General features: G+C 41.6%; 1 protein-coding gene and 1 long non-coding RNA gene across 5 annotated transcripts in view; one reads left to right on the forward strand and one right to left on the reverse strand.

Annotated features, from left to right (window-relative positions):
* LOC126982886 (uncharacterized) overlaps positions 1 to 8,894 on the forward strand; it is a 215,611-nt gene extending 206,717 nt beyond the window's left edge. For all 4 annotated transcript variants that reach the window (XM_050835167.1, XM_050835165.1, XM_050835169.1 and 1 more), the window contains 4 exons: positions 1,578 to 2,548; positions 3,611 to 3,695; positions 6,753 to 7,060; positions 7,271 to 8,894. In XM_050835167.1, the coding sequence (XP_050691124.1) occupies positions 1,578 to 2,548; positions 3,611 to 3,695; positions 6,753 to 7,060; positions 7,271 to 8,098 (2,192 nt within the window). In that variant the 3' untranslated portion in view covers positions 8,099 to 8,894. The remainder of the gene's footprint in view (positions 1 to 1,577; positions 2,549 to 3,610; positions 3,696 to 6,752; positions 7,061 to 7,270) is intronic.
* Positions 8,895 to 9,470: 576 nt separating this feature from the next.
* On the reverse strand, positions 9,471 to 26,743 carry LOC126982894 (uncharacterized). Its single transcript, XR_007735385.1, has 4 exons — positions 26,579 to 26,743; positions 25,107 to 25,210; positions 12,358 to 12,646; positions 9,471 to 12,066 (listed from the first exon to the last, which is right to left on the reverse strand). It is a non-coding gene; the product is annotated as an uncharacterized LOC126982894 (long non-coding RNA).
* Between the last annotated feature and the right edge of the window lie 898 nt (positions 26,744 to 27,641).

Below are 27,641 nucleotides of genomic sequence, written 5' to 3' on the forward strand. Positions count from 1 at the left end.
AAGCTAAATCATGTTCTCTCCCTTTAGGTGTTGTTTGTAGTAGTGGTGTCAATGTAGTTACTGTGTGTAAGCAGATAGCAGTGTGGGCATTTCTGAAATTCATTAACAGAATCTCTTCCCTTTTGGGAACTCAACCTGAGCAATACATCTCAGTGTAGAGCTAAGTTAAAAGAAAGAATTATTTTTATTTTTAATTACATATATAATTGATGTACCAGATTTACTTTCATTATCCTTACATATATAGTAGTAGTTAACTAACAGTACTAACCGGATGTGTGTGGTGTGCCCTGTGACAGAGCCTTCCTAGTGACCTGGCAACATTGAACATTTGGAAACTATCTGCTTCACTGAGGTATTTTGTTTTAGGACTAACCATCAGTATTGCTCACCAGCCTGCATGGTACACCCTGCATGTTACCTGGTACACCAGGATGGCACATTCAACAGAGATGGAACCATTTCTTTGTGTAACTACTATTGGATGTGGATGATTTGAAATCACTTGAATGGACTTCTATTACCCCTCCCAAATTTTTCTTTATATTTAAAATTCTCACATACATATAGGTTTTTTTATAAATATCCAACAAATCTCTCAGTGTGTGTGTGTGTGTGTGAGTTACCTATTTGTTTACCAGTTTGTAGTATAAAGGGCCTGAGCTCAAGCTCGGATAGTCCTGTCTCCCAATCTATACTTCTGTGTGTGTGTGTGTGTGTGTGTGTGTGTGTATGCTCGCATACACATACACACACACACACACACACACACACACACACACACAAGCAATTCAGTAACTGAAATGTTAGTGTGTGCAAATGCAAGCATGTAGAGTAATGCACTGTAACAAAGTGCTGTTTGTTGATGATGAACCGAGTGCAAGAACTGCTCAACTGCTCACTACAATGGAGGGAGACAGTGTTTGTTTACATAATTTGTATATTGTAGTTGCTGAATTTAAGTACTAAATTTAAAATTGCATGATTTTCAAAATGTAAAGTTAAGATTCCAGCTCTTTCTCTTCATTGCCACAATACACTTCACATGCTTCAAAAGAAAGACTTTGAAAGACCCACTGAATGATTAACACACAATGGGCAACTTTCCATATTTGTGGCAGCTGGATCAGGGCTCAGGAGCCTAGTTAAGGAACTTATCTACAATGAATTTCTTATTAAACTTTTGCAAGAAAATGTGAGACAAGATAATATCACACAACATTGCCCCACATCTTGCAGTGGTCTAAGTAATTGATTGTATTTATGAGACTCAGCTAAGGTCTAGGCCAGATTCCTGCGTTGGCATTGGCAACAGGCCAGTTTTGGAAGGTTGCCCGTTGTTATATGCATGACTGACCCAACTTATTGTGTATTTGACGTATACCAGCATCTTTTCATTTACTCAGTTATGTGAAACTTATCTAGACTGTGACAAAATCTTGTCATTTAGGAATAAATCTTATGAAATGGACTGATTGTAGCTATATGATTCAAACTTGTACTTGAAAAAACACCAAAATATATTATGATAAATAACATGTTTTAGTGCTAAGCCAAACATTACCAACATTTTTCAGAGGTTGTCCGCAAGATCTCTGACTACTCATGGCGACTGCAAGGCTTGAGTGAGAATGTAGGACAGCGAGGGTCACTAGCTTCCCAGGGCTCCACCACTAGCCCCCAGGCTGTCCTCTCTGCAGCCCTCTCTCACCATCCCCTCTCTAACACCTCATTTACACCCACCACTAATGCCACTACCCAGGTACCTAACAACCACTTACATCCACCTACTATTAAGATAGTCAATGAGCCCACGGCTGGGAAAGCTAACGATTCCAATGAGTACAGGCATGGCATGCTACAGCAGAACTCACTTGCTTGGCTTGATTACAACACAGCTTCACCACACAGCACTCTTGGGTCTACATCTTCATCCAGTAGCTCAGGTTATGGCAGTCTAACCCGTCCATCCCACTCAACTAACCGAGGTGAGACAGAGGATACTACTTCTGCAAGGGCCGCTGATGAAGCCTTTTCCCTTGAGCCATCTGTTGCTCTCCCAAAGTCTGGCTCCACCTCACAACACTCTTCCCCCTCAAATACTAAAAAGAAAAAATCAAGCAAAGGCTCTGGTTTCTTCTTTGGCTTAGCCTCCTCATCCTCGTCACCTTCCCTCTTCCCCTCAATGGCTGAGGCTGCTGCTGAACTAACGCCAACGCGTAAAATTGGCCAAACAACTATTTATCCTGAAAGTCCTCGTCCTCCCCCCAGCAACAAGTCTCACCTGTCCTCACAGTCTCAACTCACTGTTCCCGGATCAACACTAACCCCCCAACCTAACAATCCTGTCCAAGGCCGACATAAAGACTCTATCCTCCATCACATCCTACCCAGCCGCCTTTACCATTCCCCCCGCCCCCTGCGCCGAGGGTCTTCCGCTGAGAACGTGACTCAGCCACTCATCAACCCTACCTCCCCTTCCACCTTTGACACCCAGAAGGTCGTGAATAATGGCACTCTGAAGAGGGCCAGAACCAGCAGGGAACAGGTAGGGGTGCCTCCTTGCACTCCACACAGACATACGTACTTTTTTTTATTATTCCTTTGCTTGTACTGCTTAAGGTTCCTCTGCTGTCATGCATTCCACCCTCACTTTATGCTGCTGGCTAGTGAAAACAGCTACAAGAGCTTTTTTTACTGGTTTGTTGTAGTGCAATATTTCATGTCTCAACATAGATTTTGGCATTGAAAATGCTTAAAGTATCTTCATAAGAAGCACTTTACCAGTAAGCAACACTGGGCTTTACCCCTTCTTTTATCTTTCTTGAATTCACAAAATTGATGAAAACATCAAATGTGTGTACATTTTTATGAGAAAATTTTTCCTTGTATCAAATTTCATTCTTAATACTAATTATTAAATCATTAAAAAATGTACCTGAAGAAAATATTGATCAGAGTAATTGATCTTTGAAGACAGAATTCACATACATTGCAGTCACATTCTATTATTTGTTATTACATTGTATGAAATATTCATACACCAAACAGGTATGATCAAAATACAGTTGTAGTAGTGTTCTTTTCCTTTAATCAAAATCTTTTCTAAAGCTTCCAATAGTGATAAAGTAAGTAAAGTCAGTGCTTATACTTTCTTAACTTTGTGTTGTTGTTCAGTTTGTCAAAGTGTAAACCATAAGTTGGAATACATGACAAGTATTGCGATACAGTATTTGCCTGTTACACAGTGCATAGCGTTGTAGACCTTGTGAGTGTGCTGATGAATCCAGAGAATGACACGTAGTTTATTGTTATGTATTTCTGCAAGTCCAAAGTAACCCAAGGTCAGCACTTTAATATATCTACATGCATTGCTTTCTCGAGAATCATGGATCAGCCTTTTTCAGGGCATGTGTGGATGTGGCTCCATGTATACTTATAAGATTCCTGACATATTTTAAAAGTTTTCTTTCCAAGAATTTATATTAATAATAGTTGTGTTTAACTTCACTGTAAATGATTCATTGTGTATCAGTACTTCTTAATCTCATCTTCACTTTTATTCACTAATGAGCAACCATTAATTCAGTGCAATAATTATTCACCACAGATTTTGAATGGTCCTGAGGCAGCAATGCCGAGATGTGGCTCATTGGATTCCCTACGCGATGGCCCTCATGTTCCACATGATGACGGTAAGTTGGAGTTGGTTGGTGGTGGCGCCGGGGCATCTGGCACAAAGTACATCCACTGTAATGTAGTCTGCATTCAGAATAGGCAGGATGGTTTCATTGGTATGATGGTACAGTAAGCACTCAAGATTCTGCACTTCATGTCTTGCCTCCTTACTATAGTGATGTGGTATGAGGCAGCCACAGTAATGATGTATTTGGGTTGTATAGGATTTATGATGCATTTGTATAATACATAAATACATGTAAATCACAGTCACACTCATTACTTTTAGTGTTTAATCTAAGGCTGCGTCCACACTACACCTCCTGAGCCCTGCGCTTCCCCAGGTAGTGTTGCTAAGGGCTGATTTTGGGCCTGATGAGGAGCAGTACAGTGCAGTTCTGATGATCTAGGCCTGAGGCATTTCAGAGGGGAGAGCAACAATGCACCAGGCAGCAGACTGCCAGTAGCTATATATATATATATATATTTTTTTGCAATATATGGCTCAATCTTCCTCAGAAAATCATAAAATGCATTGATAGGCATCCCCTACCATAGAATGCTATTGACAGAAGTCCAGTTCACCACTTAAATAAGGTGAAATCAGTAGCTGTTTGCTTTCAGTTGCTAGAAGAGGTCCAATCCACTGCTCAAATCAAGCAAGAGGTGAAGATTATCATTCCTAGATGATGATAACATAATCTGAGACTTTGGCTGACAGACGGGTTGATTAAGGGGGAGCTGTTTGTTTCCCATTGCTACAAGAGGTCTAACCTGTTGGCATGCCCTTCACCATGAATACATTGACTTAACATACTCACCACACCACTTAACTGACCTCCTTAAGCAATATCCATGTCTATGGCAAGTTAAGAACAAGGATTACAAGAACAAGCATGTGAGATGTGCAAGTTTGAATGCAATAGCTAAAGAATTATTGGGTACAATGAGTTGTCATAGTACACTATAATGAAGAAATTGCATGCACTTACGTGAAGGTGGTGAAAGCAATGCAGACGCAAAAGTCAGGAGCAGGGAGTGGACAGAAGAGGTGTATACACTCAAGCTCTCATGCTGGTGGCTGCATGTCTGGCACCACAGTGTGGGCACAGCTGTGTGGCAGACTCACTGCCCCCTGTGAGAGAGTGCAGGTGATGAGGCCTAGTGTGGACTCAGCTTAATAGATAGGTATTTGTTATGGGCAACATTGACATATAATGATTGGTTGCCTTAGAAAATATATGAATGAAACAGAAATAGACATCAGTACAGTGGATTCCACATTTACATATTTTTTATTAACATTATAGAAGTCATTGCAAAAACTTTTGCGACAAAGTATTCTGAATTAGAAATTGATTAGTATGTCAGATTCTTACACTGCTATTCTATTATTTTATGATGTAAAATATGGACCCACTGTATAGTTTCCACTCCATTTTGGGGTGTAGTATGAAGACAGCGTGACTGAGGAATGACCTTGTCTGGACTGTAAAATATCTTATCAGCTTATTGGAAACAAGAAAACATCAAGGTATAACTTGAGAGGCTGGAATGATAAGATACAAGGCCAGAAAATTTTAACACTTATTTTTACTGCTACATATTATCCATCTCTTAATTTTCATCCGAGTTCATTTCAGGTTTTCATTATTAGGTATTTGATGTCAACCAACATTCATTACTTGGCAGTCTTCAGCACACATACCTCGTTTTATGATAGCCATTGTATAGGTAGACTCACATATCCTCAAGGTTTTTGAGGATTTTTCTATAGCACTCTTGTACTTGCTGTTGGGTAAAGATGAACACATGAATGGTGCAGTGTAAAGGTTGTTGGGTCATTTGCACCTTTAGTTATATCTGCATTATGATCAGTTTTACCCTGTGTTGTGTGCCACATTTCATGCAGTTACTTACAGGTTGGTAACTTGTTCACTTTACACCAATGTCAAAGATAACAAGCTTTCACCACCAATCACAGTTTACCTTTCATTATGCTGGGGTGTTAGTATGTGAGCAGTCTCTGTAAGATATGCAATTGCTGGTTGACTGTTGATTGCTAATGATGGTCAGTCTGTCTGAGGAAAGTTAATGCAGTTTTACTAATGGTTCATGTCCAGATTCATTTGATAATGTAATTTTTCTCTTTTTCTCACTGACTGCTGCTGCTCAGGTCTGCTTCACGTTCCTATATTTCTGAAGTGTCTTCATCTTTCTGTTGAAAGTTTGATACGGAAGTAACATAGAGGTGTACTAGGTCAGATTTATGTTCACTGTTCTTTCATATTTTATGCCTTCATGCTTCCAAGCCAAACCACCTTTATGTTGCAGCAATTATACCCCCCTTTTTTTAACTATAAATGCAAAATCTTATTCTTCCTAGTAGTGTATATGGGTACATGTAACTGGGCCATCTTTCCTGAAACTTTCAATACCTTTTTGGTAACTTTACAATGATAATTCAAACCAGCAATGCTAAAGTGATGGTATTTGAGAAATGTGGACCAGTTAACATTCCGTGAACAATGCAGGTGTGCAACTGAGATGTTGTTTGTTCAAATCACCTTTACAGCCCAATGTGAACTTTCAACTGTAGTGGTAGAAAAGCCACCACATGTTGCCAAGTCCTCGATAATGGGGGCAGCCAAGGGTCTCTTCGCTAATATTCAGTATGCTAAAGTGTAGGCAAGGAAGGTGAGAGTAGAAGTAGAGCTGCTTCTCTCTTGCTGTTTTAATGTGCTGTGGTAGCAGTAATGCCTTAGTCATCTGTGTGCAGTATGGTGATGCGCTGCTACTGGCATCTCGCTATGTCCAATTATTTGTGATATTTGGCACCGTAGAGTATAGTTAATTGGTGTTTGAAAAGTGTTTTCTGTTTTTTTCTAAAATAACTAAAAAAGGAATGGAATTCAAATAAAAACAAAAAAGTGTGCACTGACATTTTTACCAAACTGGCCAATGCTAATCATAACATAATATGAAGAAATATATAATTACTGTGCGCTTTAAATCATCATAATAGAATATTGTTCCTAAGAAACATATTAATATTATGGAATATTTTATTGCAGGCAGTGACCTATTGAGTGCCATCACTGCCACCTTCGAAGAAAAAATGCGCAGCCTCCAGGAGTCTCCGTTGGGCCTCACTGCCTCAGACGGCAACGACTCCAGCAGCAGCAGCAGCAGCAGCAGCCAAGACTCTTCCCCCGAGGAGCCGCCACACCACCCAGAGCAGTTAGCCAGAGGGAGCTCCGGCTGCCGCCTCTATCGTGACCCTTCCCTTCACCGCCGCCGCACCAGCCCACGCACCTCAGTCACCAGCCCCACCACTGTTCCTGTTGCCGCTGCCACCGCCACTCCATCTCATATCTCCCAAGTGTGTTGAATGTTTGATCTTCATGCAAAACTAACTAACTTGCTTGAATTCACATATTTTCTTGTATTCCTCATTATTTATCAACATTAAGTCATACACCATATTACAAGAAGACTTTATCTCCAATGTATCCTCTTGCTCAGCTAGTAGTGAAATATATTACCTGTTTGTTTGTTCTTTCATTGTTAATATATTTTCAATATCTTGCAGATTGAAGACAATCAATCAAGTAGCTTAAAAGAGAGTGACAATAAGATTCTGAGTGAAGAGGTAAAGCCTGGAGTGAAAGTAAAGCGATCAGATTCCTTAACAAAATCTGAAAAAACTGAAAATAATCTAAAAGAAAAAACTGAGAAAAGAGCTCGAGAACTAAAGCGAACAGACACTCAGGAGAGTCTCAATGAAAAAAGACCAAAGGAAATGAAGCGCTCAGACCTTCTGGAGGGGCGGGAAAGGCTTCAGGAGCCTCCCAGGAAGTCAGACATGAAGGAAAACATTTCTGCCCCTCCCAGACGTTCCTCAGACATCAGAAGTCGACGGCACAATGTGAAGGAACTAAAAGAGAAATTTGAGCAGAACACCAACAACCAAGCAAATTCCAGTCCCATGAAGCCCTCCAACAACCTTTATGGGAACAGCAGCAGCAGCATGAACAAGGGGAGCAAAGCAGCCATGAGACGGACGGGTTACCGCGGCCCCATCAAACGTCGGCACACCGTGGGCGGCACTAAGGACTTGGCCAAGTGGGCGTGGCTACACAGTGTCGAGGTGTCCAAGAGTGCACTGCGAGCCACCAGACTCACTGCCTGGGAGCGGCTGCAGCCCCTCGTTGTGGATGAGCGACTCAACACGGACAGATCCCTGGAGGCCTGGCTGACCCACGAACGAATCAGGACTTCCTCACCTGACTTGTCCAGACCGCAGCAGCTCGTGTTGCCGCCCTACATTGTGGGAGACAAGGAGAACCTCCACCGCCGCCTCAGTGTACAGGAAGCAACACTGAATCCTCTCTATCCTGTACTTGAGAGTCATGTTTAATGGTGGTTGAAGCAGCCAATGCATTTCTTTATCTTTGACTCACCAGAACTGACCTACCACTGTGTGTGTGTATGTGTGTGTGTGTATGTGTGTGTGTGTGTGTGTGTATGCAATGTGATCAGACTGTGTACATGTACAATAACGTGCGTTGGAATAACGAGAGGGGTAATGAACAGTGCTGTGATTATTCGTATTAGATATCGTTTTAAAAAGCATATCACTGTAAATATAAATATCTATATAAATATATTGAAATATCATGAGCACATTATGTACAGGATAAACATTCGTAACTCGCCTTGTAAATAGAAATTTTATAGGTTATACATATGTCATTGCATTTCATTTGTATAATATTCAAATATGAATATATTGCATAACTGTAACAGTTTTATTAGCTTTGGGTACACCATGCCAGTCTTGCAAAGCAAGAATTACATGTTGCATGGTTAGGGAAGCAAATCATGCATGAAGTAAACACATGCAGTAAGTCTGTCTTGAGGATACAGGGATGAGAGCAAACCATTTCAAGATTAGTGAGCTGCTTGTGAAAATATTGCATGTTTGATGGCAAATTTGAAGAATTACATTCACTTTCATCCAATACTACATAGAATAATTGGAATAGAATGATTTGACGTCCTAGTTTCAAGTCAGAAATTATTTTTTAATAACACAGGTAGGTTGCCAGCTACTGCAGTACATTAAAGCTAAGACCTCATAAGAATAGATTACAATTGTTTACCATTGAAGCCTTTTAACATTTATTTCAGCTGAATAAACATTGTTCATGGTTTTACTTGATATTATATCCCTTCTGAGCACTACACAAACAATTCCAGATATGTAGAGTAAGTGTTTAGTGACACTGAAAACAGATGGTGTGTATGTATTTACCTAGTTGTATTTACCTAGTTGTAATTTGACAGGGTCTGGGCTTACGCTCGTGTGATCCCGTCTCCATATCTGTACTTGTCCAGTTTTTCCTTAAAGTTGTGCACACCGTCGATACTACATCCTCACTTAGTCTGTTCCATACCTCTTATGTTTCTTTGAGGGAAGCTATATTCTTTTATGTCTCTCAAGCATCTTCCTTTTCTCAATTTATTACTGTGTCCTCGTGTGTTGCTGGTGTTTCTTACTTCTCTTAGTAGCAACTCCTCGTTATCTACTTTTTCCATTTTATTCCACAATTTGTAAATTAGTATTAGGTCTCCCCTTTCTCTTCTTTGTTCCAATGTTAGCAGGTCCATTTCCTTTAACCTTTCTTCATATGACAATCCCTCCAGTTCTGGAACCATCTTCATTCCCATCCTTTGTATTCTTTTTTTTTTTTTTTTTGTTTCTTTTGGAGACCACACCAGTTTTTTTTTATATTCCAACTTTGGTCTAATCATAGTGGTTATCATCTTTTTCATCATATCTTTATCCATGTAGTGGAACGCTATTCCTGTATTTCTTACCATTCTATACGTATCTCTGAATATCCTATTTACATGACTCTCTGACTGTTGATTATCTTGTATTATCACTCCCAGATCTCTCTCCTTTTGAACTATTAATATTTCTCCATCTCTTATTCTATATGTCCATTTTGGTCTCCCTACACTCTTTCCCATTTCCATTACATGACATTACTTTACATTGACCTCCATCTCCCATTTCTTACTCCAATCCCAAATCTTATTTAGGTCCTCTTGCAGAATTTCACAGTCTTTACTATTTATTTTGTGTCGCAGCAATTTCGCATCGTTTGCAAACAAGCTCATGTAACTATTTTCTTTCTCCGGCATATCATTTATATACACTAGGAAAAGTATTGGTGCCAATACCGATCCTTGAGGCACCCCACTATCTACATTTCTTCATTCCAATTTCATGTCCTTTATCACTGTTCTCATTTCTCTTCCCTTTAACTAACTTTCCATCCAGTTTTTCATTTTCCCTTTCAATCCTCCTCTATTTTCCAGCTTCCACAATAGTCTTGTATGTGGGACTTTGTCGAAAGCCTTCTTCAAGTCCAAATACACGCAGTCTACCCATCCATCCCTCTCCTGTGTTATGTCCGTCACTCTCAAGTAAAAGCTTAATAAGTTTGTTACACGTGTGTGTGTGTGTGTGTGTGTGTGTGTGTGTGTGTGTGTGTGTATTTATCTAGTTGTATTTACCTAGTTGTAATTTTACAGGGCCTGGGCTTACGCTCGTGTGGTCCCGTCTCCATATCTGTACTTGTCCAGTTTTTCCTTAAAGTTGTGCACACTCTTCGCCGATACTACATCCTCACTTAGTCTGTTCCAAACCTCTATGTTTCTTTGCGGGAAGCTATATTTCTTCTGTGTGTGTGTGTGTGTGTGTGTGTGTGTGTGTGTGTGTGTAATTCACTTGGTCTGATCACAAGCTGGATTCATGGTCCCAAGTCTGTACCTTCCACGAGAGAGTTTTGGAGCCAATCTATAGACAAAGCTAGGACCTCACAACCTCATCCCCCACTCTCTATGGGGGACAGTAACTGTTCCTGGTCTGCAAAGAAAACTGTCAGCCCAAGCAAGGAATGAACTTTAACCTGAGAGATGGCAAGCCTGAAGTTAAAACTCTATTTCATATATGACTAGTGCCTCACTCAGGATACATTCATTGTCTTGGACAACTTCAATGCTACTAATACAGTAAACCCTCACTTTTACAAACCTCAGTATAATGATTTTTTTACTTTTTACAAACTTTTGGGGTCAGTCTGGTAGATGTGGAGATTTACTGTACTGAACAAGTTGGTAAGTGCGGGGTTCAGTTCGGTGGTGGGCCAGCTGAATATGTACACGAACATCAATCAGCGCCGATGGAAACAAAGCTGAGTGGGTGGTTTACTGACAATGCATGTCTAGTCATTCTACTCAAGCCTTGTCTGACTGACTTTAAACACCTCCACTCTTCTCCTTCCGTGTATCACCTTTCATTACATGTGACAAACAAACTATGTTGTACAAGGAAGTGGTTGGAAATAATGAATTTTCAGCTCATATAACAAAGTTTGTTATGCAAAAAGTCTGATCCCATGGATGTAATGGATTTTTGGATATTACATCACTTTCTTCCCCTTAATTCATTTGTTAAAGCAAGGGATTACTGTACGGGCAATAACAGATGGCCTTGAGTTATGTCTTGGTCTCCATGGCCTCAGATGGCTAGAGTAAGTGTTTAGTGACTCACAGAGAACAGATGGTGTGTGTGTGTGTGTATTTACCTAGTTGTGTGTGTGCATGTGTACATGTGTGTGTGTGTGTGTGTGTGTGTGTGTGTGTGTGTGTGGTTCACTTAGTCTGATCACATGCTGGACTCGTGATCTCACAGAAGGTTGAGAATTGCAGGTTCTTGGTGCCAGAGACCAGAGCTGTACTACTGGACTTGATATAGCAATGCTGGGGGGTAGCAAAGGAGATTGACCACATCCTTGTACGCCCTCAAAAGATCCTTCAGAACTGCAGGGTTCTTTGCAATTAATCAGCAGATGGCTGCATCATGTCAGACATGAATTCTCACCTGGTATTCTCACCTAGTAGGGCCATACCAACTGGTAACCAGTCTAGACTGGGCAGGGAAGGCAAGGCCCAAAAGTAACAGTCAGACACTCCAGTCAGGTGAGCAGGCAGCACTACTAACACAATTGACATATAGTAACTGATTAAGTGTGTTTTCCAATTAAAATGATATAGCTTCAGCTTATCATATTAGAACTGAACAATAAAATTAAAAGTTATAAAAAAATAGTTAAAAAAGGTATTAGAAGGAGGAGAGTTCAGCACTCGGAAATAACTGTAGCTTAGACTTAAAAGTTGAATGGCTGGGAGCATTAACCACATCAGCAGTCAAGGAGTTCCAACACCGAATCACCCAACATGAGAAGAACTGCCTACGAGCTTCCATTTCAGTGTGTTGCATCAGGATCTTGAATTGGTGGCCTCTAGTGCCCACTGGTGGGGACAATGTGAAAACATCAAAAGGTTGAACAGAGCATAGACCATGGAATATTTTGTAGCAGTAGATCATGTCATCTCAACATTCTACCTGACTGAAAAAAAGGTCAAGCCTGTCCAGTCAATCAGTATACGAAAGATCATTTAGCCCATCAACCTGCTTAGTCCACCTACGTTGTACAAATTCCAACAAGTTCAGATCTGCCTGGTAACCTAAGTTCCACACAGGGGAAGCAAAATCTAAAACAGGTCTAACCTCAGAAATATACAAGGAAGACAGGAACCTACCTGAGCGACAGACAGTGGACTTCAGCAGGTTGGTAGCAATGCCTCCAGCCTTTGTAACAATACTTCTGATATGTTGGTGAAATTTCAATTTGTTGTCTACAATCACGCCAAGGTCTTTGTGTGTTGAACAGCAGTTGATTGGTGTACCATCAAGTGTGTAAAGAGGATGAAGACTGTCTATCATCACATGTTGTCTCACAAAGCGAAGGTGGACACACTTGTTAGAGGAGAATCTGAGCCCCCAGGAGAAGGCAGTGGCTGACAGCATATCAATACTACTTTGCATTACCTGTGAAGCTTGATCAGAATTAGATAAAGGAGCTACATGGAGGTAAAGTTTAAGATCATCTGCAAACATTTTGTATTCACATTGAAGTTGAGAACAAGTGTGATTTATAAAGATAAGAAACAGGAGTGGTCCAAGAACAGAGCCTTGAGAAACACCACTTAGAATTGGTTTAGGAGAACTTACACAACCATTGATAGAGACCCTCATGGTACGACCAACAAGAAAGCTGGTGATCCATTGTAAAAGATTCCCAGAGATCCCAATAGAGACTAATTTATCTACCAGGACCTGGTGATGAACACAATCAAACGCCTTGACAAAATCAAATAGGATCAATTCCACCACATGACCCTGGTTGTACCAGTAGGTTACATAATCGTAAGTGAGTAGGAGCTGGTCAGACACAGATCTGTTTGGCCTGAAGCCAAACTGATGTTCTTCAAACAATAAGTGGTCTTCGATGAATCCAAAAAGAGACTTGCAGATAATGCGCTCCATAGTTTTACAGGGTATGGGATTGAGGCTGATAGGTCTGTAGTTAAGGGGATCAATACGAGGCCCTTTCTTATAGATGGGGGACACATGGGAAAATTTCCACAATTGAGGAAGGGAGCCTGAGGTCATTGACATATTGAAAAGAATAGCCATGGGGTAGGCAAGTTCAAGGGCACATTCCTTAAGTAGCCGAGGGTGGAGGCCATCTGGCCCCATAGCACTGTCAGCATTATATAGAATTACATAGAATTACATAGAAAATCAGACCACACAGACCCCATGGTCCAGACTAGGTGGTCTGTCCTTAAACCTAAGTGATTTTACATTAATCAGATGGCTCCAAAACGTTGCTTTTCTACTCTAGTTAATATTAAGTTCAAGGAAGTGACGGTCGAGCTTGTTTTTAAAGAAGTCAATCGTGTTACACTGGACCACTGATGGTGGGAGCTTATTCCATTCTCGCACTACAACGTTGGTGAAGAAGAATTTGGTGCAGTCTGAATTTACTTGTCTACATTTGAGTTTTATGCCATTGTTCCTCGTTCACAAAGTGTCATCGATCATAAACAATTTTGTTCTGTCTACATTCGTGAAACCATTAAGTATTTTAAAACATTCGATCAGTTTTCCTCGGAGGCGACGTTTCTCAAGAGAGAACATGTTAAGGGTGGAAAGCCTTTCTTCATAGGATTTGTGCGCAAGGAAGGGATCAATTTTGTTGCTCGACACTGAACACCTTCTAGTTTAGCAATGTCCTTTGCATGGTGGGGAGACCAAAACTGTACCGCATATTCCAAGTGGGGTCTGACTAAACTATTGTAGAGCAGAAGTAATACATCTTTATTCTTGAATATAAAGTTTCTTTTAATGAAGCCCAACATTCTGTTCGCTTTATTTGCTGCATCGATGCATTGATGTGAGAATTTGAGGTTTGACGCGATTTTGACCCCCAGGTCCTTAACGCACTGAACGCTTGTGAGTTTAACGCCGTGCATTTCATAATCGAACTTTTTATTTTTTGTTCCAACTTGAAGGACCTGGCACTTGTCTATGTTAAAGGGCATCTCCCATTTATCTGACCAAGCTGAAATTTTGTGCAAATCCTCTTGGAGGCTTTGCCTGTCTTCGTCAGTGAGAACCGAGTTACCAATCTTTGTGTCGTCTGCAAATTTACTAATGCGATTATTGAGTCCAACATCCACATCGTTGATGTAAATAATGAAGAGCACTGGGCCAAGAACCGAGCCCTGAGGGACGCCACTAGTGACCGGCGCCCACTCTGAGTTAAATCCGTCAATCACAACTCTTTGTTGTCTGTTGCTCAACCAATTCACGATCCATTGGTTTACTTGACCGTCAATGCCTATTTGCTTTAATTTATAAAGTAATTTATGATGTGGGACTTTATCAAACGCTTTCTGGAAATCAAGATAGACTATGTCCAATGATTTGGTTACGTCATAAACTGAGAAGAGATCGTTATAAAAGGTCAGTAGGTTTGACAGCAGGATCTTTTGTTACGGAAGCCATGTTGTGAATCCCCAATTAATGAGTGGCTTTTAAGGTAACTCACAATTTTGTCTCTAATTATGCTCTCGAGTAGCTTACCTACAATTGAAGTTAGACTAATGGGTCAGTAGTTACCTGGTATTTTTTTGTCTCCTTTCTTAAAAATCGGTGTCACGTTAGCCTTTTTCCAATCCGAAGGGACGATGCCTTGTCGCAAGGACATATTGAATACGGTAGTGAGGGAGGAGAGTATTTCGCTCTTTGTTTCTTTAAGCAGTATAGGATATACTTTGTCGGGTCTGGGACTTTTATTTGTTTTAAGTGAATGGAGAGCTTTAAGGACTTCATCGGTTGTTATTTCAAAATCAGGCAATGCATGCTTGAGATTTACAATAGTACTGGTGTTGGTGGTAGTGGGAGGAAGACTGTTAGTATTAAACACCAAGGAAAAGTAATTGTTTAAGAGGTTTGCAATGTGTTGGCTGTCAGTCACTAGTGCACCGTCGCTGTTTGTTAAAGGTCCAATACCACTTTTGATCGCCTTTCTGTTGTGTATGTAACTGAAGAAAGATTTCGGATTATTTTTACAGTTGGCTGCAATATTTTCTTCATATCTACGCTTTGCCTGACATACTAGTCTTTTTACTCGTCGCCTGGCATCATTATAAAGTCTAATATTTTTGGGCATGCTTTGTTCTTTCTTTAACCTGTAAAACAATTTTCTCTCATTGACTGATTGTTTAATTTCGCTATTAAACCACGGTGGGCTTCACTTCTCGCACAAGGGGACGATAAATTGAGAGTTTTTAGGTGGAATTCAACATCTCTTGGTGTGAACTGGACATCTGATATATTGGTGGGGAAACACATTATTGGAAGACTCCACAACAAATACAAAGGCAAAAGCTTTGGCAAATGTATCTGTCATAAAATCTGGGTCATCTGTTAGGGCAGAGGGCTCATTAGGCTGAATACTTTGATCAGTTGTAGGGTCGTGTGGTCACGACCCGGACAAGGTCTCGACCCGGACAGTCTTGATTAACCAATGAACGATCGAGCCTAGGATGACGTCAGAGCTATGACGTATGAGGGAGGGCGGTCCTAACTAGACGCCATTTGCAAACCTCCCCGCCGACGCTCCGCTTGTAAGCATGGTAAGAATTTCGATTTTAAGAGGTCGCGGTCTTAATTTTCGGCATCAGGATATATTGTGCCATGACCACGAATAAGGCGTGATCAACTTGTGATAAGTTTTGTTATGTAATATAGCCATATTGGCATAAAATCAGTGATAGTGCCTAAACAACAATGGACTCGTTTGGGGTGCCCGCTAGACAAAATTATGCCGTGTTCTCGACTCGGACAATTTTGACAATTCATGCAAATTAAGTGTACTGGAAAAACCAATTAAAAGTGAATGATTGCATAGTTCTTACAACCATAATGTACCATATGTGAGATAAAGCCATGGAAAAGGCTGGAAATGGGTGTTTGCCACGGCTAAATATCGAGTGATTTTCGAAGTGTTTTATTGATGGAAGTGAATTATTTTAGCATTAATATGTGCCCCCATTAGTGTTTACTTCTCCAAATTGAAATATTTAACCTAGGCCAATTGTTTATATTTTTACGAATTTTAAAAATGATGTGCGTGGTCTCGACTCGGACAGTGTGCACGTGATGTCCGAGTCGAGAACACGGAAGTTTTTTTTTTTTTAAATGACTCTGTCAATCACTCATTTTAACCTAAAACCAATATTAATACTATATATTAACATACGAAAGAAAAAAGGCGTAGTTTTAAGGAATTCAGTTACCTTTTTTTTTATCATATATATTTTTTTATTACATTGATATTTTGCTACCAATTGTTTTATTCCACCCTTCAGTGTCATGTTCTGGATGTTCTTAGTAAGAAAAAATATAAAACATTGGTGTAAGTGTGTTTTTGGTGGACCAAAACATCCGTCCGGGTTGAGACCACAACCCCGTCCGGGTCGTGAACACGCGGTCTCGACCCGGACAGTTTTAAAACGGCTGTAAAACCAATACTATGATATCTACAGATATGAAACTCATAGCATAAGATGGGGAATTAGTTAAGCTTTCTTTTAAGCACAAAATCTCTCCTGTAGCTCAATAACTTTTTTTTTTATGAATATTATTCACTTTACTGTCCGGGTCGTGAACACATCACCCTACATGGTAGAACCTCCAAGGGGGACACTTCCAACTGCTAGGTTGCAAATGGTGGTTGCCAATCCACCATTTGATGAAAGCTCACCTTCTCATGATGAAATCAGAAAAGCTGTGGCAAGGCTGAGGGGTGGAAAAGCAGCTGGTATCTGTAACATCAGTACAATCAATGGGGGCATAAGCGTCGCCTCACCCACCCTACAATGCCAAGTGCTCAAGCCACGAACTCTATGGGCATCTCTTTGAACTCCTCCACCCAGACAGCCTGATGAGCAGGGTCAGCTTTTGGGCAATGTGCCATGTGCCCGACAGCCAGAGTTGCCATTGACGGACTATGCAGGTAATATAGGTCGAATCAACCTCACGGAGTAATCGCTAGTTTGACACAGTCATTCCAGCGATATCCCATGACTCTGCATAAACACTTACTACCAAAGGCATCAATCTGCCTCTCGAAGTCCCTATTTAGTGTCCATGTCTCACAGCCATGGAGTACGACAGGGAGCACAAGGGACTTGAAGATCCAGATCTTTGTCCTTCTACACAGGCACTGACAACGCCATATACTCGTGCTGAGCAAGTTCATAACACCATGGGCCAAGCACATCCGACATAAGACTTCCTGGCAAGACCCACCATTGTTCTGAACTATGCTACCAAAGTGTGTGAAATTTTCCAAGATCTCAATGTCCTCAGACTACCATTTCATTTAGCAAGCCTCCAAACACCTGTACTTTGGTCTTGGGCCAGGAGACCTGAAGTCCCAAGGGCTACACCTTCTTATGCAGTGCCTCGAGAGCCAGCACCAAAACCTTCATCTACTCTACAAGGATTACTGCATCATCAGCAAAAACAAGGTCAGTGACCCTGGTATTGCCAACAGATGCTCTACAATGCCTCAGGTCCACAACTCTGCCTAGTACCCAGTCCATACAAGTGTTCAAAAGCAATGGGTCAAGGACACAGCCCTGCCTCACTCCTGCATTCATGGGAAAGCAGCTGGACAAGACCCCCACACACTTCACAGCACTCTCAGTCCTAGAATACAGGCCACTCAGCAAACCAATAGTCCTTGCAGGAATCCCATGGAGTTGCAGAAGATCCCAGAGTGCCCCGCAGTGCACTGAGTCAAACGCCTTCTTGAGATCAACATAGGCTGCAAGCATCCCCTGTCAAAGCTCACATTGGCATTCCACCAGTACATGAAGCACCATTATACGATCAGTTGTCAATTTACCAGGCGTGAAGCCAAACTGTTCAGATCTCTGTAGCTTCAGCAAATGGTTGGAAATTTGCATCAGCAATAGATGGGCAAGCAAGCACCTTGCCTGGCACACTGAGCAGTGAAATACCATGGTAGTTGTTGCAGTCCTGTCGGTCCCATTTCCTTTTCCAGAGGGACAACCAGCCCCCTCTTTCATCAGGAGGAATGGTACCAGATTGCCATATGGCAGTCAAGACTACATGCAACCTGAGGGTCATGGCCTCACCTCCAGCTTTGAGCAGGTCAATACTGATTTTACAGATACAAGGTGCCTTTCCACTCCTCAACTTTGTCACAGCCTCCCTGACCTTGTCAAAGGAGGGTGGGTTTTCATTGATGGGTGGATCAGTATCTGTCACCTGCAACCCAGCAATATCAGTACAGAGTTGCTCAAAGCTAGAGGTGAGGTCACAGGTTACATGGGATCTTGACTGCTGAATGGCCATCTGGTACTATTCCTCCTGACTGGAAAAGGGAGCTAGTTGTCCCTATCTGGAAAAGGAAAGAGGACCAACAGGACTGCAACAACTACCATGGTATTACAATGTTCAGTGTGCCAGGCAAGTTAGTACTTTCCCATCTACTGCTGATGCAGATTCACAACCAGCTGCTAAAGTTGCAGAGACCTGAGTAGTCCAGGTTAATGCCTTATAAGTCAACAACTGAGTGTATCCTAGGGCTTCGTGTACTGGTGGAATACCAACTAAAGTTTCTATAGGGATGCTTGCAGCCTAAGTCAATCTCAGGAAGGCATTTGATTCTGTGCATCACAAGGTACTCTGGGATCTCCTGCAACTCCACAAATTCCTATAAGGACTACTGGTCTATTGACTGGCATGTACTCTGGAAATGAGAGTGCTGTGAAGTGTGGGGCAAACAGTTCCAGCTTCTTTCCTGTGAGCACATGAGTGAGGCAGATTTATTTCGTTGCCCCACCACTTTCCGACACTTGCATAGACTAGGTATTTGGCAGAGTTGTGGATTACTCATTGTGGAGCATCTGTTGGCAATAACAAGGTCACTGACCTTGTTACTGTCAATGCTACAGTATCCTGTGTGAGGGGGAAAAGATCTTGCAACTTCAGGTCTCCTGGTCCAAGACCAAGGTACTACAGGTGTTTGAAGGCTTACTGGATGAAAGAGTAGTCTGTTCTTGCATGTGATGAGGACAGTAATACCTTGGAAAATGTCACATCCCTTGGTAGCATAGTACAGAACAACCACAGGTCTCATCAAAAAACCTTACAGCAGATTGACTTGGCCCTTGATGTTATGGACTCACTCAGAATGAGTATATGGCATTCATACATGGTTCATACCTGTGCAGAAAGACTTAGATCCAAATCTTCAAGTCACTTGTGCTTCCTGTCTTACTCTATGAGTCTATAGCTATGAGACATGGACACTGAATAGTAACTTGAAGAGGCAGAATGATACATTTGGTAATGCTACATGTCTATGCAAAATCTTGGGATATTTCTGAAATGATTAACATAGATCTGCATAGATATTCAGACCACACAGACCCTACGTGTCATGCCCCGAGAGCTGTATTTTCTCTTTTTCTATTGTCCAACACGACCTCTGCGTGTATCGAAACACACGAGAAATTAATCAAGACCAGGAGAGGGTATTCGCCGAGGGATTGAACCCGCAACCAGCGTGACGAGAGAGCCACTCCCTACAGAGTCGGCCAGAGGTACCCCACTGGCTAAGTGGGTTATGGGAGGCTTGTTCATCAAGCATAGCCGCCGCACTACACGGCTTTTCCCCCTATGCAGATTAATTTCTGTGTGTTGACAATGTCCCTTTGAGACATACCTCCAATTTTCCCATTTTCTATTACCCTCGCAGAGCATGGGCCATCCTACCTAGCTGTTACCCCTTCGGGGAAACTCAACAGAATTGCAGGAGAGGATGCCCACCGCTATGCCACTAATGTGTTGCCCCGAGAGCTGTATTTTCTCTTTTTCTATTATCCAACACGACCTCTGTGTGTATCGAAACACACGAGAAATTAATCAAGACCAGGAGAGGGTATTCGCCGGCTGCCTGGGATTGAACCAGCGTGACGAGAGAGCCACTCCCTACCGAGTCGGCCAAAGAGGTACCCCACTGGCTAAGTGGGTTATGGGAGGCTTGTTCATCAGGCATAGTCGCCGCACTACATATGGTCCAGACTAGGAGGTCTGTCCTTAAACCTAAGAGAATTCATATTAATCAGATGGCACCAAAACTTTGCATTTCTACTTTAGTAAATATTAAGTTGAAGGAAGTGTCGATTGAGCTTGTTTTTAAAGGAGTCAATCATGTTGCACTGGAACAGTGAAGGTGGGAGCCTATTCCATTCTCACACTACAACGTTGGTGAAGAAAAATTTTATGCAGTCTGAATTTACTGATTTACATTTAAATTTTGTGTCATTATTTCTGGTTTGTAAAGTGTAATCAGTATAAACAATTTTGATTTGTCCACATTTGTAAAACCATTAAGTATTTTAAGACATTCCAACAGTTTTCCTCGGAGGCAATGTTTCTCAAAAGTATTATGAGTTGGGAGACTTTCTTCATAGGGTTTGTTGCGCAAGGAAGAGATAATTTTTTTTGGCCAGTGTTGAACACCTTCTAATTTGGCAATGTCCTTTGCATGGTGGGGAGACCAAAACTGAACCACATATTCCAAGTGGGGTTTGACTAAACTCTTGTAAAGCAGGAGTATTATATCTATTTTTTAAGGGTATAAAAATTTTCAAAACTGGGTTAAAGACGTTCTTATACCATCTTGAAATAATCCTCAAGCAATGTCTTCCTTGTACCACAAATTTTAAATGTCTGGCGCGGGTTTAAATGGACCAAGTTAAAAGTTAAATTTTGTCTCTTTTTTTAATCGCAGAAAATCTAAAATCAATCAGATTTATGTGAAAAGTTCAGGGAATGTTGATTGTACAAGTAGCTAGGGACCTATTATTAGATATTGTTGATAGGGTAAAGGAGATAGGAGTATTAAGAGGGAAAAGCGACAAAAAAACACGATTTTACACGATGTTTGACGAACATAATAAAAGAAATACCATTACGCCTTTTTTATATGGGAAACTTTCAGAATATTTTCCATAGGGCTCTAGGCATACCTAAAGACTATTCACAGGCAAAAAATGAAAGTGATTGGCTATGTATTAATGGTGCTGTGTAAATTTAAGTGTCGCTACACGTATTCGCACATGTATACGCATAGCTGGGCGTTATCACGATAAGTTATCGCAATACTTTATCGCTGATAACAAAATCGGGTTATCAGCCATCCGCTACTTATTTATAGAAATATCGGTATCTTCGTTACTTTTGTAACCAAACTAGCTATAATCGCTACTTTTTTCTGCCTCTCAGAAAAAAAGTGGTCTCCTCCTTACTGTGCATGCGTGGCCCGGGCGACCGGTGTTGTATGAAAAAAACTTCGGGGTATGAAATATGTTCGGTGAAGAGATTTCATACTTAGATCACAACATTCAAACACTAGGTAATTTTTTTTTGGTTAAACTCAAAAAACACTATATCAGAGAGAAAAATCATTTAACTTTGCCCCCAAAATGATTATTCACTGCCTGAAATCTGTGATCACGTTGTAAAGGGCAGAAACAGAGACAGCGGCTTGTGTTACCACGTGGCGGCATGGTGCGTGGCCTCTCAGCTGGGTCTTAAGTGACGGAGTGAGTGCCAGTGTTCCGGTTCCCAGTGCTTCAGTGCTTCTTTGCTAATGGTGATAAGTATGAATAACTGAATAAGTTGTGATGGGCCAGTTCACGAGAGACCAGTGTTTGTAAAAAAAAATCCAGCTTTTGACGGTGGGAACAGCAAACAACACAACACTGGTTCAGGCGTTTCTAGTATTACCATCTATATGTACGTTCAACGTGTGGTTTTCAGGTTTTGTAAGTTTTCAAAAATATAGATAATGAAAATTTGAATTCATCTATGTTTTTTTTTTATTTGAAATATCAATATAGTATCGTTTTCGCCTATCGGACTTATCGCTAGCTAGTATCGGAATTGTGGACTTATATCGGGTATCGGGTATCGGTTATCGCCTATATTTGTGTCTCCAGTTAACAAATATCGATTATCACCGATAAGGTTTTCTATTATCAGTTATCGGGAATAAGGTTTTCTGTTATCGTGCCCACCTATGTGTATACGTATGAGTATACATATAAGTATACACATTGTTCTGGCTCGTACAAAATGTAGGCAACATAGATGCCTACTTAGTTTCATCATAATACCCGAGTTTAGTTAGTTGACCTCAGGTGTCCCGTACCCCCTTAATAAAAAGTTTTTTTAACCCTTTCCTTGCTAAGCGCTCGCAATGAGACTATCCCACCAGGCGCGCTCGAGCACCCCAGCGGGGAAAGGGGATCTCTTTTAACCGCTGTATCTCAAAAAACTATTCATCACAGCTACAATACAAAAAAACATTGGAAAGAGGAGGCCAAGATCTATAAGACTCGGTTATGTAAGCCTCCCCTGCGAACTTACAGGCGCGTTCAGGGGGTGTTTTTTGCTGTGAGTGCGACTGGCGCTCGCAGCGAGCTTTTAGCACCACCAGCAAGTGATGCTAGTGCTCGCTCTTTCAACCTCTGTATCTCAAAAACTGCTCATCACAGCTAAAAAAACAAAAATGCCGTTGGAAAGAGGAGGCCAAGATCTATAAGATTTGGTTATGTATGCCTCTCCTGTGAATGTACAGGCACATGAAGGCCTGTGAAGACGTACATTTATACGTGCGCGACGGTCAGCCGTAAGGCAACTACTGTAGATCTCTTGATGATAGGGTGCTGGCAGGGCAGTATTGCCAACTGCAAAATTTACAACTATTTGGTCAAAATATCAGTCATGTGATAGGTGAAGCTATGCAAAAATGTCGCTATATTGGTCAACAACATCCACCAGTTGCTCGTCCATAGATTTTCCGCGTTGGGCTGATATGATTTTCCATTAAATTTAGTGGAGAACCCACTCAATTGGCAATCCTGTGTTGTGAGAAATAGTGTTGGAACACTCTCATACACGGGAGATTTGAGTGCGACTGGAGCTCGCAGCGAGCGTTAAGCACCACCAGCAAATATGCCTAACGCTCACTGCGAGCGTTTAGCAATGAAAGGGTTAATGAAGCCCAACATTCTGTTCACTTTATTTGCTGCGCCAGTGCAATGCTGTGAGAATTTGAGGTTTGACACAATTTTGAAACCCAGGTCCTTGACGCACTTAACGCTTTTGAGTTTAACACCATGCATTTCATTACTGAACCTCTTATTTTTGTTCCAACATGAAGGACCTGGCACTTATCTATATTAAAGGGCATCACCCATCTATCAGACCAAGCTGAAATTTTATGCAAATCTTCTTGGAGGCTTTGTCTGTCTTTGTCAGTGAGGACCAAGTTACCAATATTTGTAAAAAATAAATAAAAATATTGAATGAAAGAAAAAAAAATCAGAAGTAGTAATAAAAGAAATACAGTAAATACCAAAGTCAGTCTGGGGAGACAGCGTGGTCAGTGGGCAGACACAGGGTCCAGGAAGACCCGGATTCACATCCTGACTACCACTACAAGGTGACATTTTTCAGTCATTGCTGAGTGGCCTAAGACTACCCACATGCTATCCTCATGATTGCCTAGCAACCCAGACTTTAGTGGAACTCTCTGAAGAGGATCAAGTGAAGCTCCGAGGGAAGCATGAGCCAAGCTAGATGGCACCACTATAAAACACTTGCCTGCGACACTAATGGGCTGGAGCCAACCATCAGCCCCATCAAGAAAGCCTACTGGCGCTATAGGCCAAATGTAAAAAAGTCCCAATGCCAACATTATAATATACTGCAGATGGTTATTTCTGTAACTTGTGCAGGTACTTGTTTTACCGTATGTACATAAGGTAAAAAAAGTATTGTTGCATTGATACTGTGAATGAACATATGTGAACAGTGCTCTAAATGTGTTACAGCACTGCATTTACCTGTCAATAGTCAGTGAGACCATAAAAAAGGGCTACAACACTGATTATAATTGAAATACATATGTATTAGATAATGCATTTTACAGTTATGGCTACCAACCCACCATTCAGACTGGTATAATATCCTCAGTTTATAAAATGGTTGGCTGCCACCAGGTTGCACTTCTACAACAAAAATCGAAATTGCAGACAACTACCTACCCATGATATATGATGAATACGAAAAATGTGCAAAAGAGCCTATGAATGAAACAATGCCTCATCAGATGGAAGGTCTAACATTCACAATGAGCCAAAATGTGTTACCATCACAGCTTCAAATGGCCACAAATGGCTATACTCATACAATGCCTCATCAGATGGAAGGTCTAACATTCACAATGAGCCAATATGTGTTACCATCACGGCTTCAAATGGACACAAATGGCTATACTCATATAGCTGAATATCTTGAAGACCTCACAAAGTCATCAATTCAGAAATGTGACATAATGCAGCCAATGTCAACAAGATGAGTAAACAATTAGAAAAAGCAAATGAACTAAAGCTGCTAACCTATTGTTGCACTGGACACATTCTATAGATGTTCTGGCTTATAAAATTGCTAACATAAAAGAACATGGGGTTTACATTGCAAAATATTTTTGAAATTATCACTCTGCAGAAGAGCCTTCCCAACGAGAGCCTTGAGAGAATCAAGACCCCGCTTGTATCCAGTCGTTGGGATGAAATTTTACAGTGCACTGCCCAAGGAAGCGAGAAAATTAATGGGCACGTTCAAAGACCATGCCAGATGAGTAACCAGTTCCAGGCTACACTACAGGTAGTCCAGCAGCCTCTAATTCCATACAACACCAAATAAATTTCGCCAAAAAGGCCACCAGATCGAAATTAGCGATGGATCACCACGATAAGACAACACCAAGTACGTATATTAAGAGGTGAAATCCAATACGTTCTATATGAGGCAAGTCAACACTTACCACCCACTATAGTATTTAGTTGTGTCACCCTTCTTCCTGATAACTTCCTTCAGTCAGGGCCAGGAGGAGTCCCACAAGTTTGTCCAACATCTATCCCGTAAGTCCTGAAAAAATGGCCAACACAATAGGGTATGTATTCCCAAACAATTTATAAGAGCATGTTGTTAATAAATTCAAGGTAAGGGACCGGTATTGCAGCCGACGCCCAGCTGCTAACCTCCCTTAAGGCTGATAAATGGGTACCTGGGTAAACCTGAGGAGGGTAAACTGTGATATGCCTGATGTCACACCTGCTCCATGTCGCGGGGTAATGTGTCAAGGCAGGAGATGGAGGTGTGTACCGAGGCCGCGTGCACTATAGACCAAGCTTTACCTCCTCCGAGCTCTGAATGAATGGCGGTGTTGCGGGAATCAACTCAGTTCGACAGTCCTACACCGAGGCATTGTAAGCGCCCAAACCAAACTATATTCTCCACAATGATTCGTTATTTTTACTCAATGCCAGATGCTAAAGAGATTTCCTGTGTGGTTTCCTATAATTTCCTCCTTTTTGTATCAACGCCAAACACAGAGCTTTCGCACAATGAATTTTCGTCTTATTTTGTGTTTGTTGGGGAGCTTACTAATTTGCTGCACTGGACTATAAAACTGGAACGAAGGCGCAAAATACTCGCAGAGGCCCACCATGCTTACTTTTCTACATTTCGCTCACCGCTATATCGTTTACTTGTCGTGTTTCGGCTCCAATACACAGCACACACATCAGAGAAACACTTTCAATCAAGAGAATGCTGCACAACGAACGAACAGGGCAGATTTAAAAAAAAATTACCCCACGTTGATGATCACTCAGTTCCTGCTTGTTTGGTCTGTTCGTGTCTGTTATTTTCTTGCGGGTATAATATCAACCATCACAAAGATATCACAAGTGGACAAAACTAGGACAAAACCAGGCAAATTAATGTTTTCCTGCTCTGTATATATTCACCAGTGCGTATACGTAGTGGACAGTAGAGCGACTTAATTACTTCTGCGAAGAGGTAAGTATTTCTCACACTATCGGGACGCCGGGAGCCGATTCGGAGACATTCGAATGTATGAGACTTTTTACCTTTTCCGCTTCCGCGTTCACAATTTGATGAAGTTCGCCATATTCGCCGGTTTTCGGAAATTTCCGGCTTCACCAGTGAAAAACTGGTGAAATGAGTTTTTTTGGCGACCCCGTTCGAGGCACCCATGCACCACCCCGCACGAGCTCAACAATGTGGTCAGCGACAGCGAGTCCGTTCGACCTCCTCACGAGCCTCCTCAATGGACTGTATTGGCTATACAGGCAACGCCACTCGTGGCCACTCAACTCCAAGCTGTACTTTCCATAGAGTTCAAACAGAGCCCTTACATGCTTAAGTGCTGCCCCAGGGCAAAGTTCTCAGTGACGCCCCCAATCACCACTTCCCACCTCCGCCACGTACCTTTACTGCCTATGACCCTAATCGCCGGTATTTCACGGGGATGCTTTTGGTGCAGCATGCCCACTCCGTGAACAAAAGTTCACGGAGTGGACTCGTACTCATGAACCAGAGGGGGTACTAGAACGGGTAGGCTGGAGCTATTTTTCTGCTGCACAGGTAGCCCGCCGCGCGTCTCACTCTACCCTGATTGACCGGCTGGTTCAACTGCTCCTCCCACCTCAATGACGTCGCTCTCGCCTCGCCTCTCCTTTCTCTCTCTCTCTCTCTCTCTCTCTCTCTCTCTCTCTCTCTCTCTCTCTCTCTCTCCACTTTATTGTACTACTTTGAATTTTTATATGTAGCTTCATAGATTGTTTATTTATAGATAACTCTCGCTCGATCTCGCTTTCTCTCCTCTCTTCTCTCCTTCCTCTCTCTCTCTCTCTCTCTCTCTCTCTCTCTCTCTCTCTCTCTCTCTCTCTCTACTTATACTAATTCGAGTAGTTATAGGTAGGGAGGGACCTTGCATATATCGTATTTATCCCTAGTTAGGTTCTGATAAGTCTTTTGCAATCCAATGTTGTCGCTTCACAATACTACTCGTGAGCACTTGTGATTCATTCACCTTCTGTTTTCTCTGTCTTTAAAACTGTTAACTATTACATTTAAATCTCCAGCCGTATTTGTATCAACTCAACAACTCTCAAATTCATCTCATTCATCTTAGTGAGGTGAGGGAGGGAGGGAGGAAGGGTGAGGTGTGAATTTAATGTAAATACATTTTTGTTTTCGGTGTACGAATAACTATACTGAAACATAACTGACAGAAATGAATCAACATTTATTTCTACTTGAAAGTAGGTATACGGTCCCTGAAAGTCAAGGTCAAGACCAAGATTTCACAATGCCCATCAAACGTAGCATCCTCGTGTGATTAGTGCATGTCATGTTCGCACAGCAGCTGCGCGAAAGTCACCGCCCGAATGTCTGGGTCCCGAGCAAAATAGTTCCCGTGAAATACCGGCTTATAGGATACCGGTATACATAATAAAAGATGCTTTTGCTGTGTGTGCCGTATAATTAA

The sequence above is a fragment of the Eriocheir sinensis genome, chromosome 52 (genome assembly GCF_024679095.1).
Source record: "Eriocheir sinensis breed Jianghai 21 chromosome 52, ASM2467909v1, whole genome shotgun sequence".
NCBI lineage: Eukaryota > Metazoa > Arthropoda > Malacostraca > Decapoda > Varunidae > Eriocheir > Eriocheir sinensis.